Raw genomic sequence first — 20742 nt, 5'->3', positions numbered from 1 at the left:
GGTCAAAATGGAAAGGAAGATCAGATTAACGTGAAGGTATGTGGAAATAGGTCTCTGGTTGGTCATAGGGTCAGCATGGGAAGGAAGATCAGATAAACATGAAGGTATGTGGAGAAAGGTCACTGGTGGGTCATGGGGTCAGCATAGGAAGGAAATTCAGATAAACGTGAAGGTATGTGGAGAAAGGTCACTGGTGGGTCAGCATGGGAAGGAAGATCAGATAAACATGAAGGTATGTGGAGAAAGGTTTTTGGTGGGTCATAAGGTCAGCATGGGAAGGAAGATCAGATAAAAATGAAGGTATGTGGAGAAAGGTCTCTGGTGGGTCATAGGGTCGGCATGTGGAGGAAGATCAGATTAACATGAAGGTATGTGGAGAAAGGTCACTGGTGGGTCATTGGGTCAAAATGGAAAGGAAGATCAGATTAACGTGAAGGTATGTGGAGATAGGTCTCTGGTTGGTCATAGGGTCAGCATGGGAAGGAAGATCAGATAAACATGAAGGTATGTGGAGAAAGGTCACTGGTGGGTCATAGGGTCAGCATAGGAAGGAAATTCAGATAAACATGAAGGTATGTGGAGAAAGGTTTCTGGTGGGTCTTAAGGTCAGCATGGGAAGAAAGATCAGATAAACATGAAGGTATGTGGAGAAAGGTCTCTGGTGGGTCATAGGGTCAGCATGGGAAGGAAGATCAGATAAACATGAAGTTATGTGGAGAAAGGTCACTGGTGGGTCATAGGGTCAGCATAGGAAGGAAGATCAGATAAACGTGAAGGTATGTGGAGAAAGGTCACTGGTGGGTCATAGGATCAGCATGGGAAGGAAGATCAGATAAACGTGAAGGTATGTGGAGAAAGGTCACTGGTGGGTCATAGGATCAGCATGGGAAGAAAGATCAGATAAACATGAAGTTATGTGGAGAAAGGTCACTGGTGGGTCATAGGGTCAGCATAGGAAGGAAGATCAGATAAACGTGAAGGTATGTGGAGAAAGGTCACTGGTGGGTCATAGGGTCAGCATAGGAAGGAAGATCAGATAAACGTGAAGGTATGTGGAGAAAGGTCACTGGTGGGTCATAGGGTCAGCATGGGAAGGAAGATCAGATAAATTCTTACTTAGAAAAAGTCCTCATAATGTCAGGATCTACCATTTTCACATTTCAAGTGAGTGATTTCCACAAAAATTATCAGATGACTCCTTTACAGCTATATAAAACTTTTTGTCCATAAATTAAAATATTTTACTAATTAATATGGTTTTGCTTATTATCATGACACATATAATAGATATACAGAAACTGTAAACAGCAAAAATGATCAGCAGTACATAATCTACAAAAAAGGCAATTAGACTGAAAGCATCAATTGAAGCCATCTAGAAGTTTTTGCACTTCAATGAAAATTTTTTTTATCTAACTTTTTTGTTTTTACTTGTTGTCTTGAAAATAATAACAGATAGCTAATAAATAAGCCATCCTGGTACTGCAGAAAAAATAATGTATTCCTTTATAGATTTAACTTGAATGTTGTAAATATTTGAATATTTGATGATACTATTGTTTATTATTTTTTATACAATGTTTATTTCCTTTTCCAGAAAAAGGTATCAGTTAAATGCAAATCAAATAAAAAAAAAATAGATTTTATTTCCTTCAATGTTTTAATTTAGAATATTAAAAGGTGTAAAAATGATTTTTCTGTTTCAGATGTTAGACAAACAGTTCAAACAACAATACTTGGAGAAGCCAGTGATAAAATATTAGAATTAGCCAGAAAACAGAGAATGAACACTGGCATAAGGAAAAGTATCTTCTGTTCTATAATGACAAGTGAGGTAAATACTGGTATCATATCATTCCTCCTACCTTTTTCTATGGTCCTCAGTCAAACTTCAACACATGGAGAAGATAGTAATACTGGAATAGGGAAAAGTTTCTTCTGTTCTATAATGACAAGAGATGGAAATATTGGTACAATACCACCCCTCCTCCCTTCTATGGAGTAGGTAGTAACACTAGTACTAGGATAGGGAAAAGTACTTCAGACCTTAGACACAGTTTTGTAATACTATATTATCTCCTTCCATTACCTCACAAACCTCAGAAGAAAAAAATAAACAGTATGTGGAAAACAATGAATGCAAATTATTGTTCAGTCCAATGAACAGTAATGTAAATATATACATGTATACCTGTCTGTCATTATGGTTTTGGCACACAAAACAGTACATGGATGTTTTTGAAAAAAGTAGATCCAAGAGTCTATAAGAAATCATGAGTCAAAGAAATACAGACGAGCAAAATTGTCAATAAAAAAAAACTAACAGACAAACAGTAGTCCAGAAAACACTGCACAGACAAACAATAGTCCAGAAAACACTGCACAGATAAACAATAGTCCAGAAAACACTGCACAGACAAACAATAGTCCAGAAAACACTGCACAGACAAACAGTAGTCCAGAAAATACTACACAGACAAACAATAGTCCAGAAAACACTGCACAGACAAACAATAGTCCAGAAAACACTGCACAGACAAACAATAGTCCAGAAAACACTGCACAGACAACTAAATATTGAGCAACATGAACTCTTATAAAAAAACATAGGTGAATTAATGTTTTAAATGTACAGTATTAATTTTGTATTTTCAGGACTATATTGATGCTTTTGAGAAACTTTTAAGACTTGGTCTGAAAAATCAACAAGAAAGGGAGTTAATCCATGTAATAACAGACTGCTGTCTCCAGGAAAAATCATATAATCAATTTTATGCTTATCTTCTACAAAAGTTCTGTGAATATGACAGGAGATTTCAGGTAAGGATGATAAACCCTGTGATAAAAGACCACTTTCTGCTCGAAAATTCATTAGATGTACATTGTTCATTTTGTCTGCAAACAATTCTGTGATTCTGACAGGCTATTACAGTCAAGGGAAGTAGTCCATGTGATAAAAGACTGGTATTGGTGATTATAAGGAAAATGGGTAATTTCAGGCATTGGAAATAACTCCTGCTAGAGAAAGCTATCACCATTTCAGTCATTTTATCTATGCCCATCATTTTCTAAATACATTAACCTATATGCCTTGGATTTTTTATATGATATATTGCTGTTATACTTATTTTTAACATCTTTGTTTTTAGGGGTATTTTGCAGTATTCAAGTTATCAGTTTATAAAGTTGAAATCAAATACATGTAGTTTATTTTGAAATGATTTGAGAAAATATAGACTAACAAAATATCATTCTTTGTTCTGAATAGCTTTTTAAAAAATACTAGAAGTTAAATAATTATAACATTTTCAGATGACATTTCAATTCATGATGTGGGACAAATTTAAAGAAATGAGTCACCAATCTGAACAGAGTCGAAATAATTTAGGGAAAATTGTGGTACATCTCATGGTTACAAAGTCCATATCACTCAGTGTTTTCAAGGTAAGTTTGTTAACATTTTAAAAATGTACAAAAACATATACCCTATGAAAAATGTACAAAAACATATACCCTATGTACATTATAAAGTCAGCACCAATCCTTTAATGTGTTATCTTTTTTTTTTCGCTAAAGGTTTAATATGTTTTTACATGCTAAATTTGTAAACCTTCAAGGATTGTCATGAAACTTGGACAGAAGCTAATCTTCAAGACCAAGAAATAGCATCTAAAGAAAAAGTTTGAATTTTTCTTTTAAATTCTGTATTTTACTGATAAATGGACTCACTTTTTAAGTCAACATTGACAGCAGCAATCGCAGGCAAGACACAGGGTTCCACGGAACCCCTTACGATTTTTTATAAAATTTAGTGTTTTTAAATGTTATATTGCAAACTGTAATAGAAATTGTTAACACAAAAATATCAACTGAACAGTACAAGATCTATAAAAATGGCTACATGACTGAAGCCATTAATTGACACCATATAGTTATTGCCCTTTAATAAAAAAATTTGTGTCTTGAAATTAATATGAGATAAACAGAAAATGTTATTTGAAAAAATAATCAGCAATACAAGATTTACAAAAAAGCAATTATGGCTGAAACCATCAACTGACTACTTATAGGAGGTATTGTCACTAAATATAGATTACTTGAAAATTTTTGTCTATAATATTGAATAGAATAATAGACTGACAGAAACTATAATCACTAAAAGATACAACATCTATAAAAAGGTTGATTTAATTTTGGCCATAAATTGACTTCTTAAATGAGTAATTGCTTTTAGATGATGATTATAATGAGCCTTTGATATTTTGAGATATTATCTTGAAAAATGAAGGGGATTTAAGCAACTATAGGTCACTGTACCACCTTTAACAACAAGCAAATCCCATATTGTATAGTCAGCTGTAAAAGGCCACCATATGACAGATGAAACAACAACCTAGTTAATGACAAAACATAGGAAAAACATATATGACAGACAGCAGTAACCAATGAAATCCAATGAATGGCTCCTGACTTGAGAGAGACACATATAAAATGTGGCAGGGAAAGGGTTGAACATGTTTGTGAAGGCTTAACTGTCCCCCTAACCTTGGACATTTGTGTAAAATGTGGCAGGGAAAGGGTTGTACATGTTTGTGAAGGCTTAACTGTCCCCCTAACCTTAGACATTGGTGTAAAATGTGGCAGGGAAAGGGTTGAACATGTTTGTGAAGGCTTAACTGTCCCCCTAACCTTAGACATTGGTGTAAAATGTGGCAAGGAAAGGGTTGTACATGTTTGTGAAGGCTTTACTGTCCCCTTAACCTTGGACATTGGTGAAAAATGTGGCAGGAAAAGGGTTGAACATGTTTGTGAAGGCTTAACTGTCCCCCTAACCTTGGACATTGGTGAAAAATGTGGCAGGGAAAGGGTTGAACATGTTTGTGAAGGCTGAACTGTCCCCTTAACCTTGGACATTGGTGAAAAATGTGGCAGGGAAAGGGTTGAACATGTTTGTGAAGGCTAAACTGTCCCCCTAAACTTGGACATTGGTGTAAAATATGGCAGGGAAAGGGTTGAACATGTTTGTGAAGGCTGAACTGTCCCCCTAACCTTGGACATTGGTGTAAAATGTGGCAGGGAAAGGGTTGTACATGTTTGTGAAGGCTTAACTGTCCCCCTAACCTTGGACATTGGCGTAAAATATGGCAGGGAAAGGGTTGAACATGTTTGTGAAGGCTGAACTGTCCCCCTAACCTTGGACATTGGTGTAAAATGTGACAGGGAAAGGGTTGAACATGTTTTTGAAGGCTGAACTGTCCCCCTAACCTTGGACATTGGTGTAAAATGTGGCAGGGAAAGGGTTGAACATGTTTGTGAAGGCTTAACTGTCCCCCTAACCTTAGACATTGGTGTAAAATGTGGCAGGGAAAGGGTTGAACATGTTTGTGAAGGCTGAACTGTCCCCCTAACCTTGGACATTGGTGTAAAATGTGGCAGGAAAAGGGTTGAACATGTTTGTGAAGGCTGAACTGTCCCCCTAACCTTGGACATTGGTGTAAAATGTGGCAGGGAAAGGGTTGAACATGTTTGTGAAGGCTTAACTGTCCCCCTAACCTTGGACATTGGTGTAAAATGTGGCAGGGAAAGGGTTGTACATGTTTGTGAAGGCTTAACTGTCCCCCTAACATTGGACATTGGTGTAAAATGTGGCAGGGAAAGGGTTGTACATGTTTGTGAAGGCTTAACTGTCCCCCTAATCATGGACATTGGTGTAAAATGTGGCAGGGAAAGGGTTGTACATGTTTGTGAAGGCTTAACTGCCCCCCTAACCTTAGACATTGGTGTAAAATGTGGCAGGGAAAGGGTTGAACATGTTTGTGAAGGCTGGACTGTTCCCCTAACCTTTGACATTGGTGTAAAATGTGACAGGGAAAGGGTTGAACATGTTTTTGAAGGCTGAACTGTCCCCCTAACCTTGGACATTGGTGTAAAATGTGGCAGGGAAAGGGTTGTACATGTTTGTGAAGGTTTAACTGTCCCCCTAACCTTGGATATTTGTATAAAATGTTGCAGGGAAAGGGTTGAACATGTTTGTGAAGGCTTAACTGTCCTCCTAACCTTGGACATTGGTATTACATGTGGCAGGCAAATGGTTGAACATGTTTGTGAAGGCTGAACTGTCCCCTAACCTTGGACATTGGTGTAACAGCACATCAGAACAAACTGAAAAAATCATTTGAAAACGGCCTTACTCATCAGATTTGCCTGAAGCACAAAAACAACTACAGTAGCATAAAAAACAAAATACACATAGCAATGATCTGAGAGTACTCCCAGTTAATTAAGTCTAGTTCAAAGCCAATAACAACTAATAAATAAATCATGTTCTTCTAAACTAAATGTTATTTTAACTATCAAAGTTTTTTGATGTGTAAACTTGACCTTTCACTCATTTGACAGAAAGAATCTTAAGACTTTTATTCAGTTTTGGATTGAGTCAGCTAAGTATTCACATTCAATAAACCCATCCAAAATGACCTTTATTACTATAGTATTCACCCTTCCCTTCTTCGAGTGACAGGATTCAGCCACATGCACTTTTTGTCAATAAAGTTTTCTTCATTGAAAATTGTTTTTGCAAAAAAGAAAATTGAGAAATTGATAAATTAGAACAATTTTTAGGTGAGAACCAATAATATGTACCCTGATATAAATAATATCTGTTGTCTTATTACAGGTTGTAGAGTTTGGAACTTTGGACAAGAACATGGTGAGATTCCTAAAGCAAGTGTTACAAGAAATTCTGTTGGATCATGCTGACCATGTGATGCAAGAAGTCTTCTCTAGAATTGCACCATTGACAAAATTACATCTTTTGCATGAAGGACTTAAATTATTTATGAGACATTTTCTCGTTGGGAAAAAGTCTAAACAAGATCAGAATAAGTTATTGGTAGAGAGAGTATCTTTAGCAGAGAAAGCACTGTCAGCTGGTCATTCTAAGTTTCAATTATAACTTATCTGTGAGATGGTAGTAGAAAGGTCATATTTAAAGAAAGAGATATATGAACAGTGTTAGTTTTGAATAATAAGTTTAATGAAAGTTTTTGGACTGCCTGTGGAAGATTGGCAATAAGAGTTGACTTCTTTAGCACAGAACATACAAAATTTGGGAAGAACTTCAGCACTCTTCAACAACAGACAAATATGAATAAATTTCATATATCTGTTATCTTCCCAAGTTCCCTAAGCGACAAGAACATCAAGATGTTACAAAACAGACCACTGATAAGGTTCCTGACTTGGGTTAGGCACATGGGATTGGGTTAAACACGTTCTTGGGAACTCAATCCTCCCTGGTCCCCATCTTAATTAGTGAAATGATCAAAGGTACAGTAAGAAAGATACTAACAGTCAACACAGGACAGGCACTTAACTCTTTAATACCAGTATATTAGATTACACAAGAACAAGTAAAAGTAAAATCATAAATGTCAACAGAGCTAGCTACATGTTCAAAAGAAATCAGTTTTTCTAAAATTTCATCAGAATTTTATATAACACAAATATAATTGACACCTGTGCTACGCTAGACTTTATCAAAAACTTTTATTTCATCTACTTTTATAAGACTTTATATAGGTATGTTAGTCAAGAAAGCCCTTTCATCAGATGATATGCCTAAATTATATAATAGTTTTGATGCCTAATATGATGCAAGTAGGAAACACAGGTCAAGAAAAATCCCAGAATTCTTGTGAGTCTCAGCTGCTTTGATGTGTTTTAGATTGAAAGTACGAGAATATAGCACTTTAACATGTTTAACTGCATGATTGCTGAATAAAATAATTGCATACCATCCTAATTTCATTGTTTATTTACTCAAAATATTAAGAGTATTTTGGCTGAAAAAAACAGGGCAATGTGCTCTATGAGTATTTTATGGATTATTAATTAAGTTAATGATTATGCTCTCTGTCTCTCTCTCCCTAAGAAGTTTTTGGGGAGGATATTTTTATGGTTATAACAAAATATGAACAGTCAGACAAATATTTTGCTAAATAGCTATACACCTGTTTGTGAGTTCATTGTAGAGATAAAGGTAAAATGTTCATGAGTGTTACTGTTACAATAATGGTGGTGGTGGCGTTAACAGGTTAACCAAAAGTTAAGGGTTACATATATGATAGATCATGGACAATGATTATTTCTTGACATTGACCCAATGTTTAATTACACCGAATGTTAACGTTCAAAAACGCATTGATGATCGTGACGTTACAAGCATCCAGTCTGATAGAGTATTTTTTGGCAAATTCCACGGCAGAGAGGGTAAAAAAGGCATATCCTTTTTGCATATACCCCGGCGGCGTTAAAAAATGAACGATATTCATTTGATAACAGTAAATTGGTGAAAAATACACTGGCTATCAACCAATCAAAACTCAGGATTCTTACATAAGGTGTAATTACACATGAAATGCAATGAAAAATTCACCATCTATCTAAAATTGAGAATGGAAATGGGGAATGTGTCAAAGAGACAACAACCCGACCACAGAACAGACAACAGCAGAAGGCCACCAACAGGTCTTCAATGCAGCGAGAAATTCCCGCACCCGGAGGCGTCCTTCAGCTGGCCCCTAAACAAATATATATACTAGTTCAGTGATAATGAACGCCATACTAAACTCCAAATTGTACACAAGAAACTAAAATTAAAAATAATACAAGACTAACAAAGGCTAGAGGATCCTGACTTGGGACAGGCGCAAAAATGCTACAAAAATGCTACAGGCTACAAAAATTTACTTTCTTATCAACTAAAGGTATTGGACAGAACCACAATGGGACGCTTCAGGCAACATTTATTTTAAAAGGATCAAGTACAAAAGAACATTATGGAATCTATGAATTTATTAACTTTATGTAATAATGAACAAAATATGTTTCTAAACCCGCAATATTACACCAGTCTAGATAATCATTGAGCCCTGACTTAAAGGCATAAAATCCAGAATAAAGTTTCTGTGGCTTGAAGTGTCATGTAGAATTAAAGATAGGTAATCTTTGGCTGTTGTATCCTACTCCTTTGTGGAATAAGTATTGTTATTAAAACACCACCGGATTTGCCGCCATTAGTATGTTGGTTACTGACAATCATGTTCAATTCTTCGGATTCATCATTCACAATTTCTTCTCCAACCTCAACTGTAAATATCGTTATTGATATGTCAACTCTGAATAGTATAAAGGCAGCAAATATAACCATATGGACAACCATCGAAATAAAATTGTCTGGTTTCTTTATATCATGCAAATTTATTAACAAAACTAGATTTTCGCTCATTTTTTTATTTTTTTTTAATTTTTGCTAAATATTAATCTTCTGTAGAAAAAAGTCTAGTACTCTTAAATTAATTTAAACCTGTCATGTTAATGTGACTGTCGCAAGTAAGGGTCTCATCATGAACTGTCTAGTTACCGGTATGTCTTTATAAAACACGTTTTCTATGAAACAATTTGTTTTTAATTTTTTGGTGTAATCTTACCGTCTCGTTTTCCAAATGGAACTGATTGAGTCAAGCTGGAATCAGTTTCCCCTTTGGAATTAACGCTACCACTTAACGTAGATCCACCTGCAGTTGCACTGCCACCTACAGAAACAGTCCCATGTGAATTAACATCCACAGAACCTCCCACTTCTGCTCCGGGAACACCAACACTACCATGAACACCTCCACTGACACCTTTACCCTTATCGTAACTACCGTGTACTCCTACAGAACCAAGTCCGCCTACCCCTGCAGATACCCCACCATCTCCACCTGTTATATGACCATCTGGAGAAGTATGGACATGGCCACTTACCCCTCCAAACGGTGTATCTATGCTGCCACCATACGTATGACTTCCGTCTGGATTTGTTGTTATATCAATGCTCCCTCCTAGCTTTCTTTCTTCTTCCGTAATATCTGATAAATAATTCGAACATAATCAGGGAGATACTTTTGATACTTACAGTGCAATTGTTTCGTATTGAGAAACTTCTGCTTTGATTCTACACTTGTCTTTACTGAATTGGTCTGCATGTCATCTATTTTTTTTGTTCTTTCCAGGTGACGTTTGCACAGGATTTATTTGTTTTTACACAGTTTTGATTTAGAAGAAAAACCGACATGGTTAGAAAATACAAATAATTACACCATTACTAACACAATTCTATATTAATTAGGGATGTCAACTCGGTGAAGATTTACTAATCGAGTACTCGTTGGATTTACCGAGCGATACTCGAGTACTCGCTCGGAAAAACATCTACAAAATGGAAACACAAAATTATACCCATTTTACGTATTGTGGGACGTTGTCTTATGGACGTAATCCCTCAACATTATTACCCAGGACTAGATAATAGTTCTAGGACATTTATACCATATACTAACTATGTAAGCTGGCAATGATCTAATCAATTAATTAATAAACATCTATAGAAAAAAAAGATTACTCAAACAATAGTAATTGGGAATCCTTAAAAAACACATTTAATGATCAGCAAAGGGTGATGATTAGAACTTACTGATGCCTTTAACCATTTTTTGAGGGTCGACACAGGGTGCAACGAAATTGTTCTTATTAAGTAATATTATCTTGTCAGCTTTTTCTGTGACTAGTCGATTCTCAACTTTGTTACGTAACTAACAGTCCTGTTGATGAAAATATTTGCTCTGACTGTACAGAGGTAGTTTAATGACTAAGACACGCTACGCTAAAAGTGTCAGTCTTGGAAAGGTGTTCTTGTTCATAGTCCACCTATGTTTGGAGGATTTTTAAATGACAATTAAACGCAAACATTCGAAACGTATTTTAATTTTGATTAACTATGATTAATATTTAATTTCCCGGGAGGTGCTCTTAATAAAATTTAAATATTATTTCTTTAAGAAGGCAACAACATTCTTACAGGAAACCGATTAGTCGAGTATCATTTTGGTATTCGATACTCGGTACTACCGAGCGATACTCGAGTACTCGAGTACTCGTTGACATCCCTAATATTAATATTCTTGTAATGGTTAGAAAATACATAAAACAACACCATTACAAACTTAATCCCAATTTTATATTCTGTTTTAAGAAGTTTACTTGTGACATCACTTTTTGTGGCGTTGATACATTCATGTGACGCACAGATCATAATTTCTATTGTGGTCGTCGTAAATTAATGGGTGGTGTCCGTTGTTATTCTGTGGTTTACATGTTGTAATGTACTATTATATTATTTATTTATGTATTTCTCTGTCTTGAGTGTTCTTGCGTTTATTTGTACTGTATTCCTGTCACGTAATGTTGTCATTTTAGCGGTATTTTTAACATTGCCATATAAGCGGGAGGTTTGGCTAGCCATAAAACCAGGTTCAACCCACCATTTTTTCTTAAAAATGTCCTGTACCAAGTCAGGAATATTGCAGTTGTTATCAAATAGTCCATTTCTATGTATGTTGGCGTTTGTTGTAGCAGTTCAGTGTTTCTGTTGTACCGTTGTTTTCCTCTTATAGTTGATGTGATTCCCTCGGTTTTGGTTTGTGACCCGGATTTGTTTTCGCTTAATCGATTTATGACTATTGAACAGCGGTAAACTACTGTTGCTTTTATTTGGAATCTTAATTACTGCACCAGTCGTTACTAAGAAATGGGGAAAAATCAACCCAAGATTAAACTCATCTTGCATTTAACGAATTAGATTTGTTAGTACAGTTTTGATAACTGTAGACTGAAGGAATGTAATAGTAGTGTACGCATATTATAATTATTCTTGAGCATTCAGTCACTGTGTTAGTTAAAAGCTTTTAAACCCAGCATTCCTGTCGTTAATTATGAGTGGGTATAGTGGCACTAGTGCTGTATATAGAACTAATATACCAATGTTCTACACAAAGCATACCTGTAGTTTATTATGATTTGGAATGACGGTGATAGTGCTGTATTTGAATGTACTACTTATATACCAATGTTCTAAACAAAGCATACCTGTAGTTTATTATGATTTGGAATGACGATGATAGTGCTGTATTTGAATGTAGTACTTATATACCAATGTTCTAAACAAAGCATACCTGTAGTTTATTATGATTTGGAATGACGGTGATAGTGCTGTATTTGAATGTAGTACATATATACCGATGTTGTCGGAAAGATAATACGTCAAACAAACATGGATGTAAAATCTGTTTAAGTTTCTGAGAGGAAGAGAGATTAACTTGTAAGAAACTTACTTCTACATATCTGTTTTTCCTCGATGGTAATGAGTGAAATATTAAGAGTTGAAATCTGGAGAAAAAAAATTATATAGTTAAACATTATCTTGAGCAAAACCTCATTTTAAATTTGTCATGCATTACAGTTAGAGAATTTACGAATGCAATGTTTTAAAACTAGTAAATGCGTGTATAGTAGACATAACAAAGTTTCACCAAGCCATTACTTTAGGGTACCGTCTCGATTATTTTGCATCAGTCTTAAGACACCTTTCTTTTTTCATTTGTTGTTCCGATAAAATATTTTTTAAACATGCGGTGACCTAGGTGCTAAAGGTTGCAAACTCCCAAAATTGAAAAATTGAAATGTTTTCTACCAAGGAGGTTTACTTTTTTATATACAATGATCAAATTTTGCGAAATTTTCACAAAAGTACTGGACAGGATAACATTTTATTCATGCCAAGTATTTCAAAGGTAGATAGTGCTCATTTTTTGGACTACGGCGAATAGGGAAAACAATTTTGATGTTACCTCTACAAAGAGAATACAATGAAATATTTGTTGATCATAGTAAAAGGATGTACTAAGGCAACCAAAAATAACAGCAGTAAGTCACGTTGAAATTATAAATTCTGTCAATAATTTTTTCGACAATAATCATGCCTTTGGTATAGTAGGCGTTCTAAATATGGACAGTCACTTTTCGTGTATTTCACCAGAGATATATATGTCTCTGATTTTACTAAATGTGAGCACAAGTAAAGTATATTTACTAAATAGATCTGACTAAACTATAAGCCTAACAGTACTGAACTTAAAGTTGTTCTGAAAGAATGAAGATTACTTCAAAGAATCTTCTTCAAATTTTCTATATTTAATGTCGCACCTTATTACAGGCTATCGGTACAGATGTCACACCCTATTAACGGCTATCGGTACAGATGTCACACCCTTTTACCGGTTATCGGTACAGAAGATGCAAAATGTAACAGATCGAAATCTGCTATACACAATAGCAAAACAATTTGTTTTTAATAGCAATCGGGAGCACATATCCTATTGATAGTGTGTAATGTAAATGACAATGACTATTGCAGTTCGGATATTTGCTACTGAATACCAGTAAGATGCCTCTGTGTTTCGAATCTAAACTCGTATCTTTTATTTCATTTTCTCGACATTCGGGTTTGCCTTAAAAATCGAACATTTGGATTGGTTATTCATTACAGAGTAGACTATTCTATTCCATGGATTGGCTATTCATTATAGAGTAGACTATTCTATTCCATGGATTGGCTTTTCATTACAGAGTAGACTATTGTATTCCATGGATTGGCTATTCATTATAGAGTAGACTATTCTATTCCATGGATTGGCTATCCATTATAGAGTAGACTATTCTATTCCATGGATTGGCTATCCATTATAGAGTACTAGTAGACTATTCTATTCCATGGATTGGCTATTCATTATAGAGTAGACTATTCTATTCCACTTTAAAGACAAAAAATAATACTTACACTGACATTCTGTTTTATTAACCCTTCGAAAAAGTGTATCTCAAGGCACGTTGATTCTATAAAAATAAAACATCCGTTGAATATTTTAAAACATTGATCTACAAAATGTTACAGAAAAAAAAATCTTCAGAACGTTGAAACTATGATTTAATTTATTTTGCCGTGAAAATAGATATATAAATCTTGCACAGTCTTACCTGGATCATTTTCCCAATGAAGACAGACACATTTTTCTGACTTATTAAGTCCACACAGCACCGACAATATTCCTAGTAAACAGATAACCTTCATCTTCAGTAAATTCAAGACATAACTGGACAAACCGAGGTACAAGCTTTTTATAACAGAAGGTTATCTTTTTGACATTTAACGTATTGTGAATGCACGCTATTTGGATATGATAAAGCATGTTTTGACAAATATATGACGAAATATTGTGCTCTCAAAGATAAAACTACATCTGTCATTTCATATACCTACACCAAACCTATTGCTTCCAAGATTTACAACCACAAGACGGTATCAGAGAACATTATCATCAGTTATGTAAAATCCAAACCTCCCGAATGCTCTTGTGCATCGTGCCCATCTAAATATAGTCCTGCTGATCATGTTATAACTGAAGACCTTGGCATCGTCAACTATGAACAACTTGGAGAGTTGTGAGCAAAAGGCCCGAAGTATCGAATTCTCCAGCCCATCAATTGCAAAAAGAACTTCAGGTTACTAATGAATGCAGTATAGGACTATGCCAGAAAATGGAGAAAAAAAACGCGAGTCAGTTGAATCGTCACGGGACACTTTATCTGAATGGACCAAAGCTGTTCTGTCATGCTTTCAGAAGCTCATTCAAAATTTACGATGAACAATGAGCACAAGAATCCCAAGGTTGCGGATGCCTTATTCTCTCTTCACAACAAAAATATTTTTGTTTCAGTAGACAAAGCCTAAAATAATATTGTTTTATATGCAAACATCATTATTATTATTTGGAATTTCTCACTATTCCACTGTACCCCTATTTTTGACATTTTTACCTATTATGTATGTTTGATTTGTTCACACATTGTTATCATTATATTGGAATTAAATGCGACTGTCATACAAGTGAGAGGTTTAGCTAGCTATAAAACCAGGTTTAATCCACCATTTTCTACATAAGAAAATGCCTGTACCAAGTGAGGAATATGGCAGATGTTTTCCGTTCGTTTGATGTGTTTGAGCTTTTAATTTTGCTATTTGATAAGGGATTTCCGTTTTGAATTTTCCTCGGAGTTCGGTATTTTCCTTATTTTACTTTTCACTGAAGAACTTGAAATTTACAGCAAAACTGGGACTCCCACATAAACTCCTACATCATTCACGAAGAAAAAGATTCAAATTTGTTTTCAACAAAGTCGTCTTTCTCTCTTTTAAACATAAAAAAGGACAATGAAGATCTCCCATCTTTATACTGGATTCCTAAAATACACAATAATTATCATAAAGAACGAATGATTTTGATCCGTAACATGTGACACCAACTTTGAAATATATTAACAATGTTTTAGGAATGAAATAATGTAATAAATTGTAAAATTAACATTTATATTTGCAGTTGTGCAATAAAGTTTTGTTTGATTGTTAAAAAAAAAGAACGCTATATAGCCGGGTCGTCAAGATTTTCGAATTATTATATAAAGTTCTGCCACCTTTTTTTCTACAGTTATAGATGGCCCTCAGAAATGTAATAATGAAGTATAGTTATCAAGCGGTGTCAATCAGATGTTGATTTTTAAAATTTCCGATTATCTACTCTAAGATCTTCAATCACAATCTTTACAATTATGCAGTAATATCAATTTTTTTAATTTGTTGAAGTTCTTCTCTTTACAGTACTATTTTCCATGCTCAATTGAAAGATTGACTACATCGTCTCATTTAACAGAGACTTTTCTACAAAAATTGGAAATGCAGATAAAAATACCTTGTTTTAGGTCATGAAAATCTAACTTGGTGAAGAAATATACCGAGTCCCACAACAAATACATCGAATATGATATCATCAAAATGCTGGACTTTTTGATCGACTATATATTAGCTAAGTTTGAAGGATTGATATTCCAGTAGACAGTTGGCATTCCAATTGGTACTTATTTGGTACCACTACTGTCCGACTTGTTTTTGTATTCATATGATGTTTGCTTCGAAATAAAAGGAATACATCATAATGCCCCATGCTCAAACTTAAACGAAGTCAAAATGTAAAGGACCCATCGAGCATCATAAGTAGAAGAAAAACATACAACACCATTGCCAACAAAAAGGAGATAAAGAAGACAAAAAACACCACACAGAAAACTTTGAGCAACACGGACTATACTAAAAGTAGTGGGATGAACCCCGAGCTTCTGTAAGGGTCCTGAGTGCCTGATTCATTAATCAGTGACATCTGTTACTTTTCATAGTTTCACAGAACAACTACAAAATATATTCGATTTAATCTGGATTCTATAATATTGCTTTTGAATGCTAATACAGAAAGTACATGAATAGCAGCTAGTTTCATATTTTTCAGACTTCATCCAGTTTCACATTGGAAATAGAACACCGAACCCAGATATTATTCGGTTTTAATCGTGAATGTATATTAAGTATATATGTTTTCTCTTCAAGCAGCTATAGTAAAAAACGTCAAAGATGAAGCTATATTATAGCATTGGTCAATTAGCCTAACTTAAAAAAAAGACTGACAGTATCAAGCTCATGCTTGTTAAGTGTTCAGTCGTGACAGATTGATCAATTTTGATTCTAACGAAAATTCGTTGTATAAAGTTTTCAAAGTATGTAATGTTACAAAACAGAAGACAGCCGACTTCCATAATAAGGTTAATGTAGTTGAATAAGTACAGTACAGTCACTAGATATACATAGTAGTATGGAGGAAAGTAAGAAGATACCCAAACGTCTATCAAACTTTTTTTTTAGTCTAAGTAAAACAGAAAACTACACAACCAAATGACAAGAAGACGAAATACAAGCAACGATTCATAAAACATACGGGCTACTACGGGATACTACAGTAGTTTACCTATGTTCAATGTAGAATACAGTTATCAAATTAAAAAAAATGAAACTTTTAATCGCATGAACTACCACGGCAGCAAAGTCCGCAAGCAGTCAAATTGTCACAATAGGGAATAGAAAACAACCTGTAAAATAGATAAAAAAAAACCTATTCTAGTATCTAAAGAGATAAGACCACGTCGCTTGTGACTTCAGACACGGACACATCGTATCGGTTAACCAGCTCATGATGGTGACCGTGAACCTTGTAATGTCAATTTCTGTCGAACGATCTTCTTCGTTATCCTTCTGTCACTGTTTTTAAGTTAGGAGCACTACCCTATTAATGAAGTCCGAATAGTGTGCACAGGCATGAGGGTAATATGTCGATGGAGGTATGTAGGCTACGATTTGGTAGCGGATAACTTTTCTAGACTTTTTTGGCACACATTTTAGGGATTTTCGGTTTTTAATGCTCTTCAACTTCGGATTTGATTTGGCCTTTCAACTGTTTTGATTCGATTGTCAGTGATGAGTCTAGATCTTATGTAGACGAAACGTGCGTCTGGCGTACAAAATATAAGCCTGGTATCTTTGATGAGATTTTGTTTTCTTCATTAAAAGATAGCTTTCAGAAATATTGTGATGATGAATATTTAACCAGTGGTGTCAATCAGATATGCTTCAAAAATTCAAAACAACTGCCACAAAATCTTCAAGCACGGTCTTCACAATTTTGAAGTGATATCAATAATTTTGATTTTTACGCTATACACTACTATTCTACTATTCTACATGGAAAATGAAAGATCGACTTTATCTCCCCACTTAACAGTACACTTCCTGCAAAAAATGGGAATCGTAGATACAAATTCCTGGTTTCAGGTCACGAAAAAAAATATTTTTTAAAGAACCACATTAATTCCAACAACATTTACACCGAATATATAATATCATCTTCTTCTTTTAAAATCTAAAATTTTCAAAATTTTAATAGTATAAAATTTTATTTTAAAAATCTGAGTTTGTATGATTTTAAAATATAAGATTTAACCTTAAGAAGTCTAAAAGGATTAAAAATGGTATTTACCTATTATCTAGATGTAAGAGACATGGGGATATAGAGTTAACTTAGTTGGTTGCATAAAATACATCGCATACTGAGAAACCAGGTAAGTGGTTTGCATTATGTTAAAACATATGTAGTCATCGACTCTCATGACCGATAGCACACCCGCTTCTGTATAGTTGTGGTGACTATTTTGTCGATAAATGTTAGTTTTGTTAGAACCCAGTTCTTTTAATTAACACAGAAGTTTAGCTTTCTTGATATGCAATGCATAGACCCTATCTTTGCATATTCTTTCTATAGCATCTAAGTGAGATATAGGTATGCAGGTATTGGTGCTGCAGTCGACTAACAGTTTATGTAGGTCTATTTCTGATTTAATGATATTATTATAAATAATCTGGTTGTCTGTCATTATCTGTTTTAATCTGTTGTGGTGAGCATTCCTCACATTATCTAGGCTTTTACAAGTAACTAGGAAATGTTTGTAATCTTCATGGCCTTCCTTACATAACTTACATTCAGCCGACTTTGTTTTGTCAAAACGGGAAATGACACTTTGGGTTTTATAAGACCCTGTGAGAATTTTAGATTTAATTATACCTTTGCTGATGTCTCTTTTGTGGTCTCTGACACTTCTCCAACAGATATTTGGTTTCCGAAAATTCCAGTTGTTTATTTCCGTGTGTGCAAGAGTAGATTTAGTTTCAGCTATTTCTGTCCATCTCTTTTTCCAGGTTGAATCAATCATATCGTGGGTTATTTTTTTCCAATTTTTCTTTGGTTTAAGTATAATTTCATGTGCTGATGGCAAATCATAGGACCTGCAATATTCTAATGAAAAGTAAAATAACAAAAATACCGAACTCCGAGGAATATTCAAAACGGAAAGTCCGTAGTCAAATGGCAAATTAAAAGCTCAAACACATCAAACGAATGGATAACATCTGTCATATTCCTGACTTGGTACAGGCATTTTCTTATGTAGAAAATGGTGGATTAAACCTTGTTTTATAGCTAGCTAAACCTCTCACTTGTATGACAGTCGCATAAAATTCCATTATATTGACAACGATGTGTGAACAAAACAAACAGACATAATAGGTAAAAATGTCAAAAATAGGGGTACAGCAGTCAACATTGTGTTATAATCTTAATCACTATAAAAACAAACAAATATGTAAAAAAGAAACACAAAAAGGCATATAAACAAAGCACATTTAATTTAGCAAAATTGAAAGACAAGAATACAAAAATTTACCATAGCATAATAACACAATGACGGGATGTATAAGTACAGAGCCACGTCATATGTAACAAAGAAACACAAAATGGCATATAGACAAATAGATATAAGAAGATGTGGTATGAGTGCCAATTAGACAACTCTCCATCCAAGTCAAAATTTATAAAAGTAAACCTTTATGGGTCAAAGTACGGTCTTCAACACGGAGCCTTGGCTCACAACGTACAGTAAGCTATAAAGGGCCCCAAAAATTACTAGTGTAAAACCATTCAAACGGGAAAACCAACGGTCTATGGCTTGTCATGTTACTAACAGCAGATTTACTTGACTCCTTCTCTTGATTAACAGCAAAACTGTTTTTGCTATTAGTACTATTGTCTGTCAAGTCATGCGGGGTATCTACTTGAATGTTTTGGAGATTACTATAATATCTGTTAAAGTCTAGAGGATGATAAGTTGACAGACAAATCTTGGAGGTTGGATCTGTATCTATTATTTCTTTGGCAGCAAAACTGTTTTCACTACTAAAACTGATTGTGTCGCTTGTTTTTCAACAAACAATCGGCATTCCCATGGGAACAAAATGTGTCCCTCTTCCTTCTTGCCAACTTGTTCCTTTATTCATATGAGGCTGACTTCATACTGGAACTTCTTAGGAAGAAAGAAAAGAAGTTAGCAGTATCCTTTAACTTTACTTTCCACTATATAGATGATGTTCTCTCATAAATAAAATTTGGTGACTATGTTGAGCGCATCTATCCCATCGAACTTGAGATAAAGGATACAACAGATAAAGTTAAGTCTGCCTCATATCTTGACTAGAAATTGACAATGAGGGTCGGTTGAAAACAAAACTTTACGACAAAAGAGATGATTTCAGCTTCCCAATTATGAACTTTCCATTTATATGTAGCAACATTACAGCAGCGCCTGCATACGGAGTACGATATTCAAGGGCTTGTATTTCCTATCATGATTTCCTTGGTAGATAGTTGCTGCTCACAAGGAAGCTATTAAACCAAGAGTTCCAAGTGTTGAAGTTGAAATCATCCCTTTGTAAGTTTTACGGACGCCATTACGAGTTGGGTGACCGTTATGGAATATCCGTTTCACAGATGATAACGGATATGTTCCTAATGTCGTAACTACAATCCCGTCCCCTTTTCTCGAATGTGACCTACCGAATCAGATTTATTACCGGCTTTGTACTAACATGAGCAATACGACGGGTGCCACATGTGGAGCAGAATCTGCTAACTCTTCTGGAGCACCTGAGATCACCCCCAGTTTTTGGTGGGGGTTGTGTTGCTCAGTCTTTAGTTTTCTATGTTGTGTTTTGTGTACTATTGTTTGTCTGTTGGTCTTTTTCTTTTTTAGCCATGGCGTTGTCAGTTTATTTTCTGCTTATGAGTTTGAATGTCCCTCAGGTATCTTTCGCCTCTCTTTTTGTGACTGTAGCAAAATTTGAATTCATGTCTCAGTTGGTCTTCACTTTCACGCCGTTGTTTTTCTGTACGTTTTCTTGAGGATTGAACTGACTATCACGAGAACGTTGAAAATATGTTGGATCAACAGCAATACTGTTATTACTGTCGATGATAGGTATATGTGGTTAAATCTCACTATTTATTTAAGGCTGGTACAGTTGTGAATGTTGAACTT

General features: G+C 34.8%; 2 protein-coding genes across 13 annotated transcripts in view; one reads left to right on the top strand and one right to left on the bottom strand.

Annotated features, from left to right (window-relative positions):
- Positions 1 to 7800, top strand: part of LOC127731236 (nucleolar MIF4G domain-containing protein 1-like) — a 53147-nt gene extending 45347 nt beyond the window's left edge. For all 12 annotated transcript variants that reach the window (XM_052240236.1, XM_052240235.1, XM_052240237.1 and 9 more), the window contains 4 exons: positions 1707 to 1834; positions 2656 to 2820; positions 3313 to 3444; positions 6677 to 7800. In XM_052240236.1, coding sequence (XP_052096196.1) covers positions 1707 to 1834; positions 2656 to 2820; positions 3313 to 3444; positions 6677 to 6955 — 704 coding nt within the window. In that variant the 3' untranslated portion in view covers positions 6956 to 7800. The remainder of the gene's footprint in view (positions 1 to 1706; positions 1835 to 2655; positions 2821 to 3312; positions 3445 to 6676) is intronic.
- A 980-nt stretch (positions 7801 to 8780) lies between these two features.
- Positions 8781 to 10031, bottom strand: LOC127727842 (uncharacterized). The gene is made up of 3 exons (XM_052234956.1): positions 9962 to 10031; positions 9492 to 9767; positions 8781 to 9150 (listed from the first exon to the last, which is right to left on the bottom strand). Exons 1-3 carry the CDS (start codon positions 10029 to 10031, stop codon positions 8993 to 8995), a joined length of 504 nt encoding a protein of 167 aa, XP_052090916.1. The 3' UTR covers positions 8781 to 8992.
- Between the last annotated feature and the right edge of the window lie 10711 nt (positions 10032 to 20742).

This window comes from Mytilus californianus, unplaced genomic scaffold (assembly GCF_021869535.1).
Source record: "Mytilus californianus isolate M0D057914Y unplaced genomic scaffold, xbMytCali1.0.p SCAF_2, whole genome shotgun sequence".
NCBI lineage: Eukaryota > Metazoa > Mollusca > Bivalvia > Mytilida > Mytilidae > Mytilus > Mytilus californianus.
The sequence above is the reverse complement of the archived record's forward strand: the minus strand, read 5'-3'. Positions and strand labels throughout refer to the sequence as shown.

Bases quoted from the DNA above. Each gene is read 5' to 3' on its own strand.
- LOC127727842 (XM_052234956.1), bottom strand. From the start codon at position 10,031: ATGCAGACCAATTCAGTAAAGACAAGTGTAGAATCAAAGCAGAAGTTT. The intron at 9,768-9,961 runs GTAAGTATCAAA...GTCATATAACAG, and splicing joins CAATACGAAACAATTGCACT to GTGGAGATGGTGGGGTATCT. The intron at 9,151-9,491 runs GTAAGATTACAC...CGATATTTACAG, and splicing joins TCCATTTGGAAAACGAGACG to TTGAGGTTGGAGAAGAAATT.